This window comes from Melitaea cinxia, chromosome 6 (genome assembly GCF_905220565.1).
Source record: "Melitaea cinxia chromosome 6, ilMelCinx1.1, whole genome shotgun sequence".
Taxonomy (NCBI): Eukaryota; Metazoa; Arthropoda; class Insecta; order Lepidoptera; family Nymphalidae; genus Melitaea; species Melitaea cinxia.
In genome coordinates this window covers 6,086,081-6,108,129 of record NC_059399.1, presented here as the reverse complement: position 1 = coordinate 6,108,129, position 22,049 = coordinate 6,086,081, and the positions used below count along the sequence as shown (strand labels likewise).

Sequence of the window (22,049 nt, the reverse complement as noted above, 5' to 3'; positions counted from 1 at the left end):
CTATCTTATGTTATAAAAAACATCAAGATATAATACGAGCGGAGGGCAAACGCTAATGAAATTACGTGGACTGTGTAATATACGAACACATTTACAGTAACCTCGTTAGGATAAAATACCTTATTTAAGGCGAAAAACATTTAAATGTTGCGGCATAATACAGCTCCCAAAAACATAAATTGGCGGCTCAGTGACCTAAATTATCGTTGGGCACGTGAAATTTCTATCATAGGTTTACTCTGGATACGCTATGCCTAAAGATTGATTATTTGTCTGATCAATACACCTGATTGATGAGAAGATTGCTACGATCTGTTAGCTAGGACTTACCGAATTATTTTTTAGCTTATAGTACATAACCTAACTACATACTTTTTATTGTATTAAAACCGTTTAAAATAAAATAAAATAGTTTAATTTATTAAATTATTAATTTTCTTCAACGCGTGGAGCTCGATTAACAGTTGCAGGTTTACAAATCTAAAGAACATTACACATATCAATAAGAGTAATTAAATGTAAGAAATTCAAACTTCATACATACGTTAAATCTATACTACAAGTAATCTTTAACATACGTAAAATCGTAGTATACGAGAACCTAATCAGATAATTAAAATCAACTATAGACGCATCAATAGTAATAGACTAGATAGTAGGTTTACAATACTGCGTACTAAATTTTAAAGATGGCTAACTAATACAATATATATATACATAATTTTTGGCATTTTCAGAATAATACGCTTTTATGCTTATCGTAATAAAGGCATGAAGAATGACGATGTGTTGCTCAAGATGTTGCGTTCGTCCGCTACGGTAATCGCTTACTGTAGAGCGGATGGTGCTTCTATTTATAAAAGTTTACCCCCCGTAAACTCGCAGACGAAATCGCGGGCAAAGCTAGCTTAAGCATATATTTGTTTTTAATAAATTAATTACAGTCAGTATGAAACTATCTCCAAATTAGAATATAGATTTCGTAGAAAAAAATGTGCAAGATACTCTGCAGTTACTCTTATAACGTAAAAGAAATAATACCTTTTTGGATTGTTTGATATCATTATATCTACGTCTGATATATTTATCAGCAAACGGTGGAACAGGCTCTAAGTATTTATTACGATACCTTATACGAAGACCTTACCTTATACCTTAATACGAAGTGTAAAAAGTCCACAGAACAGTTCGTCTGCCGAGCTAGCTCAGGGTCGGACGACCCACGAACTACGAGTAGAAGACCGCTCCACTTCTCGACCTCTAAACTATTATTACGACTAATAAACAGTAATTTTTTTGTGTTTGTTTTATAGAATCATCAAACAATTAAAAACAATGGTAAGTATATTTCATATCAATTAGCAATCTTATTTAAAAATATCTTTTCATACCGCATATGTGAAAGACTATCAAATAATTAACAAATTTTTTGCTAAATTCGCCATTCCGTTTTGCATCATAAAACATTACCTAATTTAATAAGGTACAATTTGTCCTAAATCTCACTGTTTTGATATAAAGCGAAACAATGTATAGTTATGTTTAGAGTGACCTTAACAAAAATAAATACGGTTATGCTGTTTTACCTTAAGATTTTATCTTTTAAAGAGACGCAAAGTTTTTACAAACATATGTATAGTATAGCAAAAACAACATTGTAATGATTAACGAGTATTATGATAACAAGATTCATTTAGCACTAATCGGGTTTCATTCCTTACAAAGTTATACAAAACGACATAATATGAGTAATTTATCCAATTAAGGTCTACATAACTATAATAAACTGGCTTTAAGTTTTATGGTTTCGTACAAAGATGTATACAAGTTTTAAGGAAAATGATCCGTCACAGGTTCGAGTTCTATAGACATACGGGTCTCTACGCCAATTTCTTTCAATACCTACTATTAATTCACAATCACCCTATACATATTTATTTAAATATATATCATCACTACAGCCTATACAGTCCACTGCTGGACATAGGCCTCCACAAGTTTACGCCAAAAATAGCGTGAACTCATGTGTTTTGCCCATAGTCACCACGCTGGGCAGGCGGGTTGGTGACCGCAGGGCTGGCTTTGTCGCACCGAAGACGCTGCTGCCCGTCTTCGGCCTATGTATTTAAAAGCCAGCAGTTGGATGGTTATCCCGCCACCGGTCGGCTTTTTAAGTTCCAAGGTGGTAGCAGAACTGTGTTATCCCTTAGTCGCCTCTTACGACACCCACGGGAAGAGAGGGGGTGGCTATATTCTTTAGTACCGTAGCCACACAGTACAGTACTGTAAATATATATATATAATTATAATTTTAAGTCGTTACTAAAATACTTTTTAATCGTCCACGTAAATAAATAGCAATTTACAGTTAGTACTGCTTATATTTTTATTGGAACGAAGTTCCTTATGGGGCGATGCGGAGAGGTAGCTGGCAAAAACCGTCCGTAACGTTAAATAAAAGCGTAGGATTCTTATATATAGTCATGTATGATGTCTACAGTGTCTAATGTATAGTCTAGGATCTACGTGATGAATGTTATTATTATTGCTGTTTGCTATTATGATTATATCATTCGATAAACTTTTATAAATCATTGTAAAGAAAATAATGGTGTTAAGATAATTTTGTAAAGTGGTTCTTTTGATTTTCATCAGTTAAAAAAATTATAATAATAAATGTATACTCGAATACTTATTTTCTTAATAGCTCGAATAGAACTTGTAATTAATATTTTGTAATAAGGAACTTTGTTCCTATCTAATGTCCCACGAAACCACACGGTTTTTTTATTAATTTAATATATACTAAAAACATATAAGTATTTATTGTAAACATATAAGTATTTTAATCCACTGGTTCATATTAATTTAGACGGTTGAAACGAGACAAAAAATTTCGTTGCATCTGTTGCAATACCGTTTGAAATTGTGCATAACGCAAAATCTACATAAAAAATAGTCATTATTTGAAAAGATTACTTCAAATAGCAATTATCCTCCGATGCTTTTAGTGAATATTATGTGACTTCCAGGATATTACAATAAATAAAACGACAATCCCATTTATTGACACATTAGATAATTTATTATACTCTGAATCATACAATTAAATATTACAAATATATTAACACCCCTCATTTATTTATATAATAACTAACAGGGGCCTGCGATTATAGCCGCCATGCTACGTATGGCCTTTCTCAAATAAAAGTATTATAACTTATACGATATTTAAAGCATTACATAAATCGATTTCACCATATAAACTTTTATTTCCATTCACGTATTCTAACTCAAATGCTATCTGTGTTTTAATTGAATTAATTTAGTTAACAAACGATAGAAAATAAAAGAATCAAAATTACATTTATAACTTCATTGCATAAGGGGTATTCCATGCTAAATCGAACACTTTTGAAACCGACCCTTTTCGTTCAGGCCAAAAGATTTCCATTCTTTTCTACCCTTTGAAAAACATTTTTGATAATATTTAAAAAAAAATTATACAACCCAAAAAAGTAATGAAACTCAAAAAAATATTGCTCATTTGTTTTCAAATGCCCACTGTTTCATAATCTGCCTTTTTGGTATCTATTTTTTTTAATTTTTGTTTCATAAATAATTTTTTCGAAAAAGTAGACAAAAAAATTGAACGTGATCAACTCTTTCGAAAAAGTTATGGTTATTTGAAAATGACAAAGCCATATTTTTCAAAATTTTATAACTTTGTTGGGTTGGATAATTTTTTTTTTTTTAATATTCTCAAAAAAGTTTTTCAAAGGGTTGAAAAGAATGGAAAACTTTTGGCCAGATCGAAAGGGGTCGGGTTCAATTTTGGTCGATTTAGCTTTAAAAAGTAGTTGATTTAGCATAGAATACGCCATATAGAACTTTAATTATATTTTTCTTTTTCAAAGTAATTTTATGTACTGAATTGAACATATTACATCAATAATATCTCTAAAGATTTTTTCAAATCGAACTGAATATTTCTGAAAACAGTCTAAATCACTATTGATGTTTTCTCCTAGCATATACCATAAGTAAACTATCGTATCAATCAATCCTCAAAATCTGTCTTGACGCAAATCTGCGATCTCCAGAATTAAATAGATAACTTATACATAGATAAACAAATAATAACTATATAAAAAAAATAATATATATATATAAGAAAAAAAAAAAAAAAAAAAAAAAAAAAAAAAAAAAAAAAAAAAAACCTTACTAACAGTAACATAGGTTAAGTGTACATTGTAAGTAGAACATAAGTGTACATATATGGTAACTAGGAAATAAGTGTACATATATGATAACTAGGCAAATAAGTGTAAATATAGACATAGATAAGAAAGATAATAATGTTAGAAATTAGAAAGCAATTATGTGTATACTTCTGCATAAACAGCATTTAGTAAGAAAAAAAAAAAAAAAAAAAAAAAAAAAAAAAAAAAAAAAAAAAAAAAAAAAAAAACCGTCGGCGTCGGACCACGTCCTAGTTTTACTAGGCAGTCACAGGACTGTCGATCTGTAGTATAATAAGTAGAAAAATCGCCTGTAGTATTATAATGCATGCATGATAAACAAAGGCACGGGCATTTTGAGCCCGTGGATCAAAATTTATAAATAAAAAAAAAAAAAAAAAAAAAAATCTGCGATCTCCCTCACTGTCGCGTCGGAAGCGTTACGTTTAAAAGTCAAGGGCATACGTACTTATAGTGGACCAATGTTAACTTGTGTTATTTAAATATCATGACAGACATAGCGATGATGTTGAGACGCCTTTCGAAAAGTGCATTTTTTTCACAGAAGGACATTGATACATCGTTAAAAATGCTAAGATTGACGTTGCGTACTAAATCTAAAGCAATTTGTAGTTATATTTTAAAGGGAAACAGCTTTTACATCTACACATATCAGGTTTTGAAGATATTAAGCTACTGACGTGATTATATTGATAAAATTGCATATAGTGCTATTAAATAACGGATATTAGGTGACAAAGTCGTAAAACTAACTTTTACTAATGTCTAAAAACTTAATTTAAATCTAAAAGACATTAGCTAACATATAAAATAGGATAAAAGTCATAAAATTTGAATTGTGTCTCATAGATAAAGTTAGATATTTTAAAAATATATTAAAATTTACTAATCTTCAATGATATATTTAATATTACGTAATTGTTACAATAGGCGATGTATAATTGAATTTTCAACTTTTCATTGCAATATTTTATAAACTCCGTGTATACTAACTAATACGTAAATTGCGGCCTTAAATTCCATAAAATCGATCCATTGAAATAGTATTGAAACATCTTATAATTACGAATATCAAAGGCGTTAAATTGATTATTGTTTGAATCTCCATTATATTGTTGCAAAACGCTTTCGTAAGCTATGTTAAAATAAATAAAATATAACGCAAACTCATAAGAGAGCGGTAAAGATATGAATTACAGACCAACGTAGTAGTTAGCAAAATTTAACGACTTATAAACGGTTTACCAAATACTGCAGCAGAAATTGTTAGTTTAGTGCATGCCGTTGTTAAAATTTTACAGATTTAGAATGTACAATTACGTGTGACCAATCAATGTAATATTTCACCAGAACGACGTGAGTGAGACGAACTGACGAACTGTCTAATGATGTCGTAGTAACGCGTCGAAAGGTCTTTCTGTTCTCATACTTTTTAATGTCACTCGTCCAGTAACGCCAGGGGCTTAGCTTAACACGATAACTTACTTAAAACAATATGATGTAATTAATAATGACCGAATATATAGCAACAGTAATCATCACTGTACAGTGATGAAAGTTTTTTTTTTTGCTAAATAGCTAGCTTTTGTCTAATTTATCGATCGTATTTGAGATAAGAGTCTGTAAATAATATGTTGCATTGGTAATTAATAAATATAACAATAAATTAAACTGTCAACAAAAGATATAGATGCATGTCTAAGACATTGCAATATAATATTATTTTAAACTTTAAGCAACAATTATTTCTTGCGTAAGTTGCGCTAAAGTGCAAAATTAATTTTTAGTTAATGCTATACCAGAGAAAATGGTCTAGATTGTTTTGTTTTGTTTTTAATTAAAATAATATACTCTATTTTGGTTTTGTTTTTTTTTAAATAATACTAGTTGTTCTTGTGACTTAAATCGAGTTTATTACCCCCATCATTTGTCTCCTCTCTCAAGAAAACCTTTATGGGTCTGATTCTGAGTCCGTTCTAAGTTTTGGTATTAAAATACTTACCTACAGCCTTAGCTCGTAGCATAAACTAATATCGCATCGCATCCAAAATTCATTTAAATTCATCCAATTAGTTTAGCGTATGTCACTACCAAGATATAGACAAACTGACAAACAACAGATAGACAATCAAAAATGAAACAAATTACACTGTTAGCTTCAGTGTTGATTATCGAGAGCATCATGTCTTCTAAATAAAATTGTACATTGTTTTCATTGTACGGTAATTAAAAAACTATTTATTGACATGGTTTACGATTTTTATACAACTAGGTCGTCAAACAAGCGTACGGCTTACCTGATGGTAAGTGATTACCGTAGCTTATAGACGCCTGCAGAAGTATCGCAAACGCGTTGCCAACCTACTCCCAATACCCCCCACCCAGAAACTCTGGTCACCTTACTCGCCACAGGAACACAATACTACTTGAGAACAGTATTATTTAGCTGCGATCTTCTGTAAGTTCAAGGGTATTTCCAGCTGTGTCCTACCTTTTTTATAGATGGGGAAATGCCGTTACGCACTAGCCCTGCCACGAGCGACGGGGGTATGAAGCTCCCAGCCTATTGCCAGACTATCCACCAAAACCACCATCTGTTTTCCCGCAGCACCTTAGCCATGGGATTGCTTTCGCATTCTGACACGACACCCTGGTGTTGCCTTTTGGCCCCGTCGGAAGGGACGCTCAACCGGTCCAAGTCAATCCCAAAAATATTAATGTATATAATATTCCTGTGTTGATTCCCATCATATATTAATAATTTAAAATAATAGTACATCAATGTAAAATTGAAGATGGGTATTTAATTCGTTCCGGTTTAGCTGTACAAGTCACGATTTATTAAATGTCAAATTCCATTGAGCACACGACTGCATGATCTCGAAAGAGATAGGATTGATGTGAATTATTGCGATGGATCAGTATTGTAGATTATTCAACTGTATTCATCATTTTATTTACATTGAAATGGTAATTTTGTATTATATTTATTTTTTGGTATATTAAAAGTAAGCTTATACAAAGTTATATAGAAAATATCTAGATTTGTAAGTTTTGTAAGAACTATATTTTGGATACCCTTAAAATACTAGCTAGAGGTCATATTATTACTGTAAAACTTAATACAAACTTTAATTTATCGACATTATCGCCTCAGTAGAATTTTTTTCGTGTTCCTTAGAAGGACCGGACTAATATCAATATGCTTTTTTCTTATTAAACAATTTTTTCAAGAATATACATTCGTGTTTTTTAAAAGGACTGGGCCAAACCGGCTGATCAGGGTGAGATGAGATTTCATGATCTGGACCCGATCAGGAAATCTCATCTCATCCTGATCAGGTCCAGACAAATCTTCTGTGTTACATAACTTATTCGGTCCAGATCAGGCATGCCCGGTCCGGTCCTTCTAAGGAACACGAAAAAATTTCTTCTCGGGTAGTCGGGTACTTGATTATATTTTACATCAGGCTGTCCTTATCTGGACCGGACCGAGTCCTGATCCAGTATGCCTTACCATACTTGATTACATACCATATTTTATTTTAAATCAGGCTATCCTTGTCTGGACTAGACCTGGTCCTGATAGAACTTGCCGGATCTGGCATGCCTCATTCTATCCTGATCCGGTCCAGATACATGATCTGGTTGAGCCTGACCTTTTTTCTAGTCGGGCGTATCGTATGTATTTTAACATAATAAAGCATTTGCGCCAACATCGTCTTTTCGTAATTCTTTATGTAGTACAAGGAAATTACCTGGCAATCAATTGTGTAAAATGTATAAATAAATGTCAACGTGTTAACTAATGATGCAAAATTTTATGTGACAAACAAAATGTATTGTATTGCCATGTCCAATTTTTTATTACATTTTCTTGTTACCTGTTGAGTTACGAGACGCTTGACAACATATTTATGATTAACAGCATGTAACAACGTTTTTTTAACCGACTTCGAAAAAAGGAGGCACTTCTTAATTCGATTTTTTTAATGTATATTACATCACAACTTTTGACTGGGTGGACCGAAAGGTGGTGCGTATCATGTAGTGTAGAAGTACTTCTTAAGTTATATCTAATAATGCGTATTTACTTGACTGTTATTTCGCCGACCTTCGTTATACTATACCGCATAACTTTTCATTTCTTCAACTTTCATTCTTTCTTTCATTGTTGTTTTAATCGAAACCTGATTTCGTCATTGATTCCCTTTAAGATTAATCGAGATCTGATACCTTTTTGGTAATCTTTGATAACGCGTATTTACTTGACTGTTTTTTTGTGTACCTGCCTTGTATTTAACAACCACTCTAGTGTAGCTCGAGTAGTCGCCTAAAACACCGACGGTTTGCGATTTGTATAAATATTCCTTTCCGGTTTGGATGTATGTCCTTGTGGGTCACCCCACCATGACTCGGAGAGCACTATGAGCCGTCGGTCTCGGTTGTTATTATATATACCTGATAACGATCTTTATTCATAGTAGAGAATATATCCGCCAACCCGCATTACAACAGTGTGGTGGATTAAACTCTGATCCTTCTGATGTGTGAATTACAAAAGCAGTTTTTAATATAATAAGTACTTTAATATAATCAGTAAAGTATATCAACATACATCAACACCATAATCATAACAGTTATAGAAAATAAACTGACATTTGATTTTTATTATTTCTCAAAAAAAAAATGATTTTAATAATTTAATCTGCTCATATTTTTAAATATTTATGTATAATAATAACAACTAGTGGTCGCCCCTGGGTCAAATTTCGAAATTAGAGAATCATTTTTTTCAATTTTACTACAGACTGGCCATCAACAAAAAGAGTATAATATGCGTATGTGTGTGTCAAATATATTGCAGTGTGTGTAGTTTTTTTTTTATTGATTTAATATATTTTTATGCAACATTAAAAAAACATATTAGCATTCTGCACTTCTTCTTTATATAGGTAAACTATAAGTGTGTAAAGTGTTCCGTCCGCACAATTTTCATAAAAATGGGTACAATGTTTTTGCTTCACATATTAATATATAGGTAGATATTTACCAATCATCGGTATTACAGTTAAAATTAATAAGTAAAGCAATAACAATATCATGACAACTATCACTATTTTAAATAAATCATAAATAACTAATCAGTTATGTATGTGTATATTTTAAATTAAATTTGTTCACTTTATACCTAAACATTATATTTCTTGATGACAGTCCTTTCAATTTTAAAAGTATTAATTACCTCCTGTGTATTTTGTAGGAGCAAACATTGAAAAACAGATATGATTTTATTTATTTTACAGGCGCTATAATATAACTGATTATGAGTAAAACAGATTCAGGTATTTTGATATTGTTTTTAGTTTACTAGTTTCGTTATAATTTTATAATATTCTCAATATAATATTATATTCAAAATCTTAGTACGAAGCTAAGTTACTAGCTACCAACTACAAACTAAGCTAAGTTAGCTAGTTTATAAGTTTTAATTTAAGATCATATTTTTTTTATTCAACTAGGACGGCAAAGAAGTGTATGGCTCACCTGATGGTAAGCAATTACCGTAGCTTATAGTCGCCTGCAACACCAGGAGCATAACCAGCGTGTTGTCGACCCTACCTCCAATCTCCCCAGGACCGCTGGTCTCCTTACCCACCACAGGGACTCAAGACTGCTTGAAAGCAGTATTATTCAACTGTAATCTTCTGTTAAGTTGAGCTACTTCTACAGTCAGGTTGCTTCAGATCTACTTCACAACTCCAATATACTAGTTAGCTCTTACCTACTTGATAGCCCCTAAGTATTGGACAGCTTTTATGTACTGGATAGTAAGAAAAACGCTAAGAATAGCAAACAAAACCTTCATAAGTCTCTTATACATTTTTTTAGTCCATAAGTTCTGTTACAAATTAAAATGCATTTTTTAAAAATAAAGTAATGTAATATTATTAAAATTTATACCTACATATTTATTAACGTCTCAGCAAAAAATTAAAAAAATATTCTATTCGAAATGGCCACCTTTAGCTTTTATACAGGCCATTAATCTGTTTGGCCATGAATCTATGGATTTACGCACTGTTTCCAAGGGAAATTTCGCCACTGCTTGCTCCAAAATTTTTTTAAGAGACTCGATGTCGGCCATGTCCTCTAAAACTGACCAAAATTTGTAGTCTAAAGGGTTGAGGTCTGGGCTAGATGAGGGCCAGTCTTCAACTCTTATAAAGTCCGGAACGTTGGTTTCAAGCCAGACTTGAGTAGTTCGTGCCTTGTGACCAGGTGCGGAGTCGTGCTGGAAAGTCCACGGTATATTTTCAAAAAGTGTATTGCTGAGAGGTTTCATATCATGATCCAAAACTGTAGCTTAACACACTTTGGCTGAAGTTTTCACTCCTTTTTCACAAAAATGTAGTTTTGTGGCTCCTTGACAAGACACGCCCCACTAAACCATCACTGACGCAGGATGATGACCACATTGTACCTTTCCGACAACTTGAGCAGCTTCTTTAGAACTGTGAGGGTACACTTCATCATTTTGCTTATTGTAGTGTTCTTCCATCGTGAAAATTACTTTTATTTTTACTTTTTTTTCTTCTTCTCTTTCTTCTCGTGTTTTTTTTTTTTGTGGGTCTGTGTTTTTAATAAGATTGCGACTTTTTCCTAAAAAGTATGTCCTGTACTGCCATTTAAATTTGATTGAAATTTGACTTGAGCTATCCCTAATAATGCTAAAATTCATTGATGATTTTTTTTATTAGCTACGTTGTATTATGTTTTAGTCTAGGCTTTTACGCTTAGCTTAAACCTTCATAGACAGACAAGCGTCTGGTGCAGTTTTCTGATTCCGTCAGACACAAAGCGCACCATTTCATTTTTCAAAATTTTTTCATAGTTCTTGTTGTTTGTATTTATAATATAAATATATCTTCTTCTCGTAGAAGGAAGCTCTTTTTTTAATTCTTCCTTTAACAGGAGATCACTATCTCTTAATTAGTTAGTTACAGATGTTTCACTTCGCGGGATTGCAATCTCTATACGAGGGATATAAATATCAGTTTAGTCTAAGAGTTTTCGAAGTAAAAAGCAGAGGTCAAACTAATCTGGGTAGTGTCTCAGTGACTCAACCATCTCTAGAATTACTATATTGTATATTAAGCATTCTTGAAATCTCGGTGTTTTTAATAATTCTAGAAACATGTATAAGTAAAGCTTTACAGTTGTTGAGCGATGCTAAGTTTATCGTTTTTTTTTTTTTTTAAATAAATAAATATCATATAACATTCACACACAGTCCGTCTGCTCCTATAGTAAGCAACTTAATGCTTCTGTTACAATTAACAGCCGACTGTTATAACTTTTTTTTATAAATATACATAGAAATAATACATATATATAAATATATTACTACAAATATTATATTACACCCAGACTCAGGCAGGAATCGAACCCGAAAGCTGCGGCACAGAAAGCAGGGCCACGACAAACTACGCCAACGGGCTAGTCGAATTATCAAATAGAATAATAATTATAATATTGTCATTTTAGAATTATTTATTTTTAATTTAAATTATTTTGATTCTATCTTGATATAATTGAATTTATTTTTAATTTTTAGTAACTTTAATGTATTTATATTTTAATTTATTTGTTTTCTATCTTGTTACGTGTACCGATATTGTTTCAATTACTTTCCAATGCACACAAATTAATTAATCCTACTATTTTATGTTGAATTATTGACATTTTAATGATGATATAAATTAGAGATGAAACGGATGTCCGGTAACTATCCGGTATCCGGCCTATCTAGCTTTTTTTTCACTATCCGGCCGGATACCGGATAGTAATTCAGTATCATCATCATTGGCCTTAGTCCATCTATTGCAGACGATTTAGACACTGTGTCGCCTAGGACACTCTTCAGGAAAACACAGAGTTTCCTAAGCTCCGCGACACCCTCTCAACCTCACTGGCTAGGCCCAGAGGAACGACGAGTCGATACGTGTGGAGCCAGTTCGGCTGCAGGAGTCTTCCGCATTTTAGAGCTATGCCACGAATGCTTAACAGAGACCCTGAATGCTTGAAGTTCCGCCAGATATCCGGCGGCCGGATATTCGGCTATTCGGCCACATGGTTGGCCGAATATCCGGTATCCGGTATCCGGCCAAACTGCTATCCGTTTCATCACTGATATAAATACAAATGTTTATTGTCTACTTCTATGATATATGATTTGACTACTTAATTGTCATAACAAAAAATTCTTCATTCTCTTCAATCTCTTCTCTTCTACAATCTTCGCATTGTAACAAGTTTTATATCTGTATATTTAGTATTTTTATTTCAAATTCAATTCAATATTTTTTTTTTCAAAATTCATTTTTTTTTGTAAACCCGACATAACGCAGGCGAAAATAAATAAGTGAATTCAGGAAATGAAAAACATTGAAGAAAGTAAATCTGTCATATTTATCAGCTAAAGAGGACGCGTGTAAGAGTTAGAGAGATTCTTGGTTCGAAGTCCCTAAGATTTTGGAACTGAGTGCCTAGTGCGAGTTTTGTTTGATCTGTCTCGCAATAACGGGCGTAAATTTTAACTTCATTTTGTATGAGAAATTCGGGATTTTAACCTATTTCTCGCGTTTGCCGCTAGATGACTCTGTACCGATTGTATCGTATACTATTCTTTATCGTCTAGGCTGTACTGTTTAAATTCCCATACAAATTAATCTTCACGTATATACGCGTTTCTGTCATGTTTCTGTGAATAAAACTCGCACTAGGCACTCTGATCAAGAAAACTTTTAACGCGACGAGATTATGCGGAAATACATCAGAATTAAGAAAAATTAGAAACAGTGTAGAGGTTGTTGTTGAGATCGTTTTTATTTCTCACCAAATCAGTGAGTTATTACAATGAACCCTGATAGAAAGCAATTCCTTGAAAAAAAATGTATCTTACTGATTCAACTTACTTAGTTCCAGTCATTTTACTCTTTCAATGGTATTTTTCTAGACAATTCTTCGTTGTAACAAAACTTCGTTCCTGCGTTAATTTTGGGGAAGCCAGTAGAAAAAAGTGCCAAAAGTTGCCAAAGATTCCATGTGTGTTAAAAAAGCCATTCAAGGTCAAAGGTCGAGAATTTCATTTTTGTTTAATTTTATCAAACTAGGTTAATGAATAATGTAACCCAGGTCAACATTGTAAAACAAAAGTAAAAATTGTCACGGCAAATTTTAGAACACCCGGACGGCAAAAACTCACGTTACGCCACTGATATTGCTCCCTTAAAACCAAACTATTTACTTTTGCTTTTACGACTTTTATTAAAAACCTACATTATAGGTCACAAATTATTTACAACTAACTGTGACCGCATCTTCGTCCGCGTGGAATTTAACAAAAAAGTTATATTGTTCAGTTCGCAGAGTTATAAAATAAAAAAATAAAAGAAGCCTAAGTTACTCCTTACTAAGACAGCTATCTGCCAGTGAAAGTACCGGCAAAATCGGTCTAGCTGTTTCGGAGATTAGCCGGAACAAACAGACAGACATGACAAACAGACAAAAATTGTAAAAAATGTTATTTTGGTAGATGTATCGTGTATACATCCATATGCATTTAATAAAAAGCGGTTGTTTTAATATTACAAACAGACACTCTAATTTTATTTATTTGTAAAGAAAATATTCAAGAACTACAATTTAACAGTAATTATATATTAATTATTTAAAACGTATGATAAGCTGAATTTAAAATCAAATAATATTGTTCATATAAAATTTTAAATTTATTTATTTTTATATAAAATTAAATTAAATAATATACATACTTATAGCTAAACATTATTATAACTATAATTTTCAACGTCTATAGAATTGGTTTGATGGTCCATCAAACTCGAAGCCGTCGTACTCTGGAAATTGGCCGCCAACCTTGGGATACACTGTAAAACAAAATACATTATAGCAAACAATGGTAAAACAATGGTGTTACGGCATGTTATCTAACGCTAATTAGATATTATATCCACCTGTCATGTGACTAAACTTTTTATATCTTTGTTTGTCTTTGAATACAATTTTGATCCTACTCTTAGATTGTGTAGCGAACGTGAATTGAAACGAAGCATTCGTTTTAATGTAATCATTGTTTTTTTCTCATTCAAGTACATTTATTCGTATATCTTTTATCAAATTCTTCTTCTCGTATCTTAATTGTATTTCTTTACATTTTAATACAAACTTTTTTATACCAATAGGGTGGCAAAAAAGCGAATGATCAACCTGATGGTTAGCGGATACCTTAGTCTAGTAACGCCTGTGATAACGGGAGCATTACAAGCGCGTTGCCGAACCTACCCTCAATTCAACCCTCCCCAGGAGCTCTGCCTTACACAGAAACAGGCTCTAAATATATGCAAGATGATATATACCTACTATAATATATACCTACTATAATATATACCTACTATAATATATACCTACTAATAATATATACCTATAATATATACCTACTATGGCCTAGATCAATAAAGTCTCTTGAGAAACATTTAGAATAGGTAAATAAATTTTAAATGTACATATTAATAAAATATATATAAATACAATTGTTGCATAAAAAATTATTACTCACAAAACGGTGCTGGCGATGCATAAATTTGTTGCGGTACATAATGGCTTGGTATTTGCACAGGTACTGGCACAGGTTTCACCACGTACTGTACAGTAGCTGGCTGAATTGGCTGATGTACTTTTGGTTGTGGGTGTACGCTAGGGCCCACTTTAGATACAACCGCGTTGAAGCCGTGAACAGGGTCAGCTGTGTAGTCTACAGTACGTATAGAACCGTCAGGCTCGACTAAAGAGTATTGACCTGCAAATGGAAAATGATAATAATGAAATCCTACAATATTTGAATTTATGTTACGAGAAAACCATTTTTTATTTATAAAATCTGAAATTATATAACCTAAGTACATACATAGGTAACAAAATTGTTATTTAAACTTTGGTATTCCAATACACATCCTCTCGTTTTACTTTTGCCAATCTGATCACCATTTAACATCCAAAATCAATTTAGTTACACATGTATTTCTTTAAACTTCGACACAATTAAACGAAATAAATAAATTGTTACAAATATTTTTATCGACTTTTGTAGTTGTAATTTCCACAACAACGCTATATATCTTAATATAACACAAATTGTAATATTTAGACATATTGCATTTAACATCACTGTATTAAAGTTTTATGTATGGTGTAATTACAGATATGCTAGATATTTCTAAGAATCGCATAATAATAATAATAACAATAATATTCTTTATTTAGGTAACTAGTGACTCATTTTGGTTAGTAAACAATATTTCTTATATACTAAGTTAGTTGAATTATTACATTTTTTTAAATAAACAATACCTTTATTTGAATTATTTTGCGTGTCTTCATAACGAAACGTTCAATATCCTATAAATGAAACCTACTTCTTAATCAATTATAATTATTAGCTTAAGATTAGTCGGGTAAAATGTTTCTACAAACAATAGTGCTTATTACGATAAAATGATAATGGTGCGGCACATTTTCTCAATCCCATGCTTAACAGTCATTATTTGGTGTTTCTACTAACAAAACGCTAATGACCGCATAGTTTTCAAACAATGCACGTTGTTTAGAAATAAGAATCTGTTAGTGTATGCGGGGAAAAGGTTTATTATTATGAAAATTTTAACGGCCTAAATATTGACTCATTTCATATGGCTACTTTCTATTTATATGTCTAATTTCTACTCTTTTTATTGTTTAATAACACTCATTTTACCCGCAGCTTCACCCGCAAGAGATTAATATGTCTGTAACGCTATCAGGCACCAGGTCTTACTGTTGCTACATTTAACATTAATACTCCACTCCTATTGGTTGTAGCATCATTTTTATAACCTATAACGTTCCTTGATAAATCGACTATCCAACATTAAAAGAACTATTTAATTTTAACCTGGTAGTTCCCGAGATAAGCCCGTAAAAAAAAATACAAGAAATCGTCGAAACGTCTTTACATCTCAAATTTATGTCACATAAGGTGTTCAACCAGTGGCGTGGCGTGGTTTTTTGCCACCCGAGGCCCACCAAAAATTTGCCGTCCCTATCAATTCATTTCTTTTTTTTACCAAATTATTTGCATTACTAAATATAATAATAGTAACATAGTAATATCGTATAGCAATGTGAAATACAAAATGTTACTCAGAGGAATATAAAAGGAAAATAAATGTTCTGAAACATATATGTTGTATGAACATAGTTTAGGAAAATTAGTGACAAAGCGCTTCAAGAACATTCCTATTTCTTAAATCACTGTTAAGGTTTAATGATTTAGCTTTCTCTTTTGATACAAATTTTAACTCAGTATGTAATAACAATTATAAATAGCTTAAACAACAGTAAGTTAGAAGGATAATTATTCATAATCATCTTAATTACCTTTGACAACTTCGCCGTCTCTTGTTTCGTGTTGTGATTTGATGTCACCAGTCGAATGATCGGCGACACCATAGTTGAATGCGTACCGAGGACGATCCTAAACGATAAGTGAAAAATTATTAGTATGAGTAATATTTTGAAGCGTAAGCATTTTTAATTTTATCGCGTTAATCTCAGGGTTGGACAAAAAGGATTTAAAGAAATAAACAATATGTTATGTTTCATATTAGAACGGATCAGCTAGCAGCTAAGACTATCCGTAACATGATAAATAAAAACACGTTTATTGTCTAGTTATATTTTGAATAACGGAAAAAAATATATATAGACTGATAGATAATTCGGTGTTCATTTTCTAATGGGGAAAAAATTATTTCCTTAAGTTTGGCACGCTTAAGGAAATTATAATATTATACTCATACAGATTTTTTTGAAGTTATACTTCTTTTGGTGTGTTAAGGAAAAGTGACGAGAGTACATTATTATGATGCGCGCGCACACCGTCACAAAAAACCGACACCTTGAAGTAAGCTAGTCAAAGAAGAAGTTCTAAATTTAAAATAAAATTAGAATTGAGTAATTTTAATTATTGTTTTATACACTTTCAAGGATTTATTTTATAAACTTGTACACATGCCAATTTTAAGTATAAATTTATTTTTTATGCGTGCTTATTCTATCCTTATTATTTAAACCTTAGAAACCTTTTGACCTTACATCGTAATATTCGTATCCCGGTTCGAACGCGGGATTGAATGCAGGACTAACTTTCGGTCTTGCCTGTGCACACCCGACCAAAACAGCAATAAAAACACAAATACACCGACACATTTTACTAGCCAAACATACGACCGTATCACTGTATGTTTGTTCCCTGAATAACACAATGGAGGGTTCACAGGCCTTTATAAATGGCCTTAGTAGAGTTAGCCTTGGAGCCGGCCGAATCCGAAAAAGATGTTTCCTTATACTCCTGCGTCTAATTGAGAAAACTTTCGCACGCTACAATGACGTCGCTTGTAAATTGAATTGCAACACTTTTATGGGAGCCGTGTACAGGTGTATAGATTTGTATTGTTTAAATATATCTTTGTTATTTGAATATTTTATATAGTTACGTTGTTCTATTATAAATAGTACAGGAGACTGTGAACGCCAAGAAAAAATTTGACTAAGTATTTTAAAATATTTAATAAAATAATGACAATTTATTTAATAAAATATAAATAATTCTGAAAGTTCAAGTTTTGTAACAAAATATCGTAACAAGAATTTTAATCCGTATTATTAGAATATTAATAAACAATAATTAGTTCTGTTGTGATTGATGAATCGCAATAAGATTTTATATTCATACTTCGATCATAATAACGGTATTGTTCACTAAAAATTTTTTCGATGGATATTTCCACTTTAAGATAAGATTACCTCCAAAAGCAGTAAACTATACTTTAAACAAGTGTCTCTATTATTTATTCTAATGATTATTTAACAAGGTGACAGACAAATGTATGTCTTTATAACTATAATAGGTACTTAACTTGTACTCGTAGATAATGTATGTAACATTAGCTACTCCTTATACACATAATGTGGTACCAACTATAGGGACTAAATAGCCACAAGACCTTCATATCAAAACACAATAACATACGGCAGTGTATATTATTCAGTCGAATGCAGGAGTGAACAGAATTGAAATCATAGAAACGTGTAGATACGATTTTAGATTTTTTTTCATCAATAGTTTATAGTTGTAATAAAAAACATAACTCTAGTAGTTTTTTTATGATTTTCTTACTGTAGAATAATTACTATACAATAAAAATGAGGCATTTTAATGCTGAAATACAGCCAAATACTATATTATATTCTGCTATCTCAATAACAATAAAAAACATGAGTGTATTTAACACTTGCATGTCTCTAAAACGACTAAATGCCAGACACATATAGTACATCAGCATACGTTGTATTTTCTAGTGACGACGTGTTGGCGCAGAGATCACAACAACAGGCGGTCGCGGTTTCAATCCACGTAGATGACAATGCTTCGTATTCTATCTGCCATATAGATGTATTGGTCTAAGTAATTGTAATTATTTTGTGAGTTTCGTGGGATCCCCGACACGAGATTCTCATCCAACTGGGAGCCATTGTGAGTAAAAGACGTTTACTATTAATTATTATGACTCTTATGACCCTAAAGTGACTGCCAGATACGTGCCCTGTGTTTTCTTAATGTAAGCTACAGTAGTGTACCAAGTAACGATCACTAACAAAAATAAAAATTGGAATACCAAAAGCACGGGCATTATAAGCATGTGGACATATCTTTATAAAAATAACTTTCAATCGATTTATTTAAATAAATCGATTGAAAGTAGATATTTTCCACTGTGAGAAGCCTTAATTTCGTCAGAGCTAAATAGTGCACTCCTAGTGATCCTACTTACGTGTGAACTAAAACGCTCCATGATTACAGAGTAATCACTAGTTGCCAAATACGTCTATATATAAGAAACCACAATTGTTTAAGAAAGTTGGGAAATTTTCTTTTAAACTAATGATTTACATCTCATCTCAAGATATTATTAATATTAAATTTTATTTAAAATACCTATTAATAAGAAAATTAATAAGGAAAGTATGTAAATACCAACTATACATTTTTTTAAGGTTTTCTAATTGTAATCGCTTATATAAGCAAGTGTCACTACCAGGAAAAGGCCTCTTTATGAATGGAAAGAATCCGCTTGTAAGAAAGGTAACTTACTGCTTTCATCGCTAAACTATTGTGTATTTTTATTTATTTATCCAAAACGTTTTAACCTAATGTTTCTTAACGAATAGGAATATGACACAAATTTAATAATTATGTTTGCTCGCAAACGAAAATAACTTCAATTAGACCGACTTCAATTACATTGACAATTAATACAACGTAAGTAGACGAAACAAATTAACAAACGCACTAGTCGTCACTACGATATTCGAGGGTTTCCCTCGATTTCTCTGGGATTCCATCATCACATCCTAGTTTTCTTATTATGGTACTATACTTGGGATATCTCCTTTCCAACAAAAAAAGAATTATCAAAATCGGTTCATAAACGACGACGTTATCCCCAACATACATAAAAAAAGATCGAATAGAGCAACCTCTTTTTTAAAATAACTTAAAAAAATACATTTTGTTGAAACCTAGGCCCTTAATTTTAACTAAGAAATAGTGACGAAAATATCAATGGAAACAAATAATAGTTCTATTGTTACAAAAATTCGCCTAATACCTTTATAATCAATAATTGTATATCGTGAGAATTTGGGAGACAATACGAACTTTGTATGACAAAACAATTATATAAGAAGTAATATATGAAGGATAAGTCATAATAAGTTGTCGTTAGTTTCTTTCTTATTAAATTTATAATCTGAATAGCTCATAGAGTACTTATCTATGTATTGCGTCTCCGTTCTTATTTAATACTAGCTTCTGCGGACGACTTCGTCCGCGTGGAACAGAGGCGCGCGCAATACTTGATCATTATTTTGCTGCGATGTTATTTTAAAACTGCGATAACTTCTGAGAATTTGATTTGTTTGTTCTCTTGTTGAGAGCATAAAAAAGGTTATAGTGAGCCAACCTTAAAAGATAGATATATGCTGTCGGGGACTTTTTTTAGAACTTTTAAAGATGATCAATTCTGTCATACATGATTTTTGCGAAACTTTAACTGTTTTCACAGCGCACGCAGCGGAAGCTCTCAAAAGGAAAAAAGAACCCCCGATTTTGAAACATTCTTCATTGGTGCTCCGCTCCTTTTAGTCTTAGCGTGATGATATATAGCCTTTAACCTTCCTCGATAAATGGGCTATCTAACAATAAAATAATTTTTCAAATCGGACCAGTAGTTTCTGAGATTAGCGCGTTCAAACAAACAAACAAGCAAACAAACAAACACACTCTTCAGCTTTATAATATTAGTATAGATTAGCTGTGCCCGCGACTTCGTCCGCGTGGAATTTAACAAAAAAGTTATTGTTCAGTTCGCAGAGTAAAAAAAAAATATCTAAAATAAAAGTAGCCTAAGTTACTTACCTCAGCTATCTGAAAGTTCTGTCAAAATCGGTCGAGGCGTTTCAGAAATTATCCGCAACAAATAGGCAGACAGACAGACAAAAATTGTAAAAAATGTTATTTTGGTATATGTACCGTCTATACATCCATATGCAGTTAGTAAAAAGCGGTTATTTTAATATTACAAGCAGACACTCCAAATTTATTTATTTGTATTGATGTATAGATGTAGATCTAGTACGTTTCATTTATTATCTTTTATTTTATTAAATACAAGCAATCCGCCCTGGCTTCGCATGGTTGCAAAAACTATCAGTTTTCCTCTACTATATTATGCATGTATTACACAGTCATATAAAGCTTCCCCTGGATCACGCTATTTACTTAAAAAAACTGCATCAAAATCCGTTAAAAGTAGTTTTAAAGATCTAAGCATACAGACAGCGGGAAGTGACTTTATTTTGTAATGATAACTATTGTAATATCATCATTTTGTTATATTATTATTATACTAATAAATAGCAGCAAAATTTATATGTATTGGTTAATTATTCTCTAAAAAAATCACATTAGATATGATCCATGTTCATTCAAACACTATAAGATTTTTATTCATTTCGCCATCTAAGTTAATTAATCTAGGAAGCCAACTTTAATGATTCTCACAGAGGAGGTTAACATTCTGCTTCTCCACAATAATTTGAAAGCCCAGTATCCATACTGGAACTAAAAACGCACACTGTTTTTAACCAACTTCAAAAAAAGGAGGAGGTTACTCAATTCGACCATATATTTTAATGTATGTTCGGGGATAACTCAGTCGTTTATGAACCGATTTTGATAATTCTTTTTTGTTGGAAAGAAGATATCCCTAGTTTGATACCATGGTAAGGAAACTAGGATCTGATGATGGAATCCCGGAGAAATTGAGGGAAACTCTCGAAAATGTGCATAAATTTTTACTGGGTGTACCGATTTTGATGATTTTTAATTTAATCGAAAGCCGTTGTTTATCATGTGATCACATTTAAATTTCATCGAGATCTGATTACAACTTTTGTTGGAGTAATCTTTGATAATGCGTATTTACTTGACTATTTTTTCGTCTAGCTACGGTGTATTCCTAGTCGATATACATAATTGAAGTCGGTTTTTCTTCGTTTGCCTGCAAACAGAATTATTCTTCTACCTATTTAAGTTATAGAAAACTC

At 31.9% G+C, this 22,049-nt stretch overlaps 1 protein-coding gene across 1 annotated transcript; it reads right to left on the bottom strand.

The window, feature by feature from the left end:
* Window positions 1-14,105: 14,105 nt before the first annotated feature.
* LOC123654243 (cuticle protein 7) lies at window positions 14,106-17,636 on the bottom strand. The gene is made up of 4 exons (XM_045590160.1): window positions 17,475-17,636; window positions 16,758-16,854; window positions 14,902-15,141; window positions 14,106-14,212 (listed from the first exon to the last, which is right to left on the bottom strand). The coding sequence occupies exons 1-4, from the start codon at window positions 17,586-17,588 to the stop codon at window positions 14,130-14,132; spliced, it is 534 nt and encodes a 177-aa protein (XP_045446116.1). The 5' UTR covers window positions 17,589-17,636; the 3' UTR covers window positions 14,106-14,129.
* Between the last annotated feature and the right edge of the window lie 4,413 nt (window positions 17,637-22,049).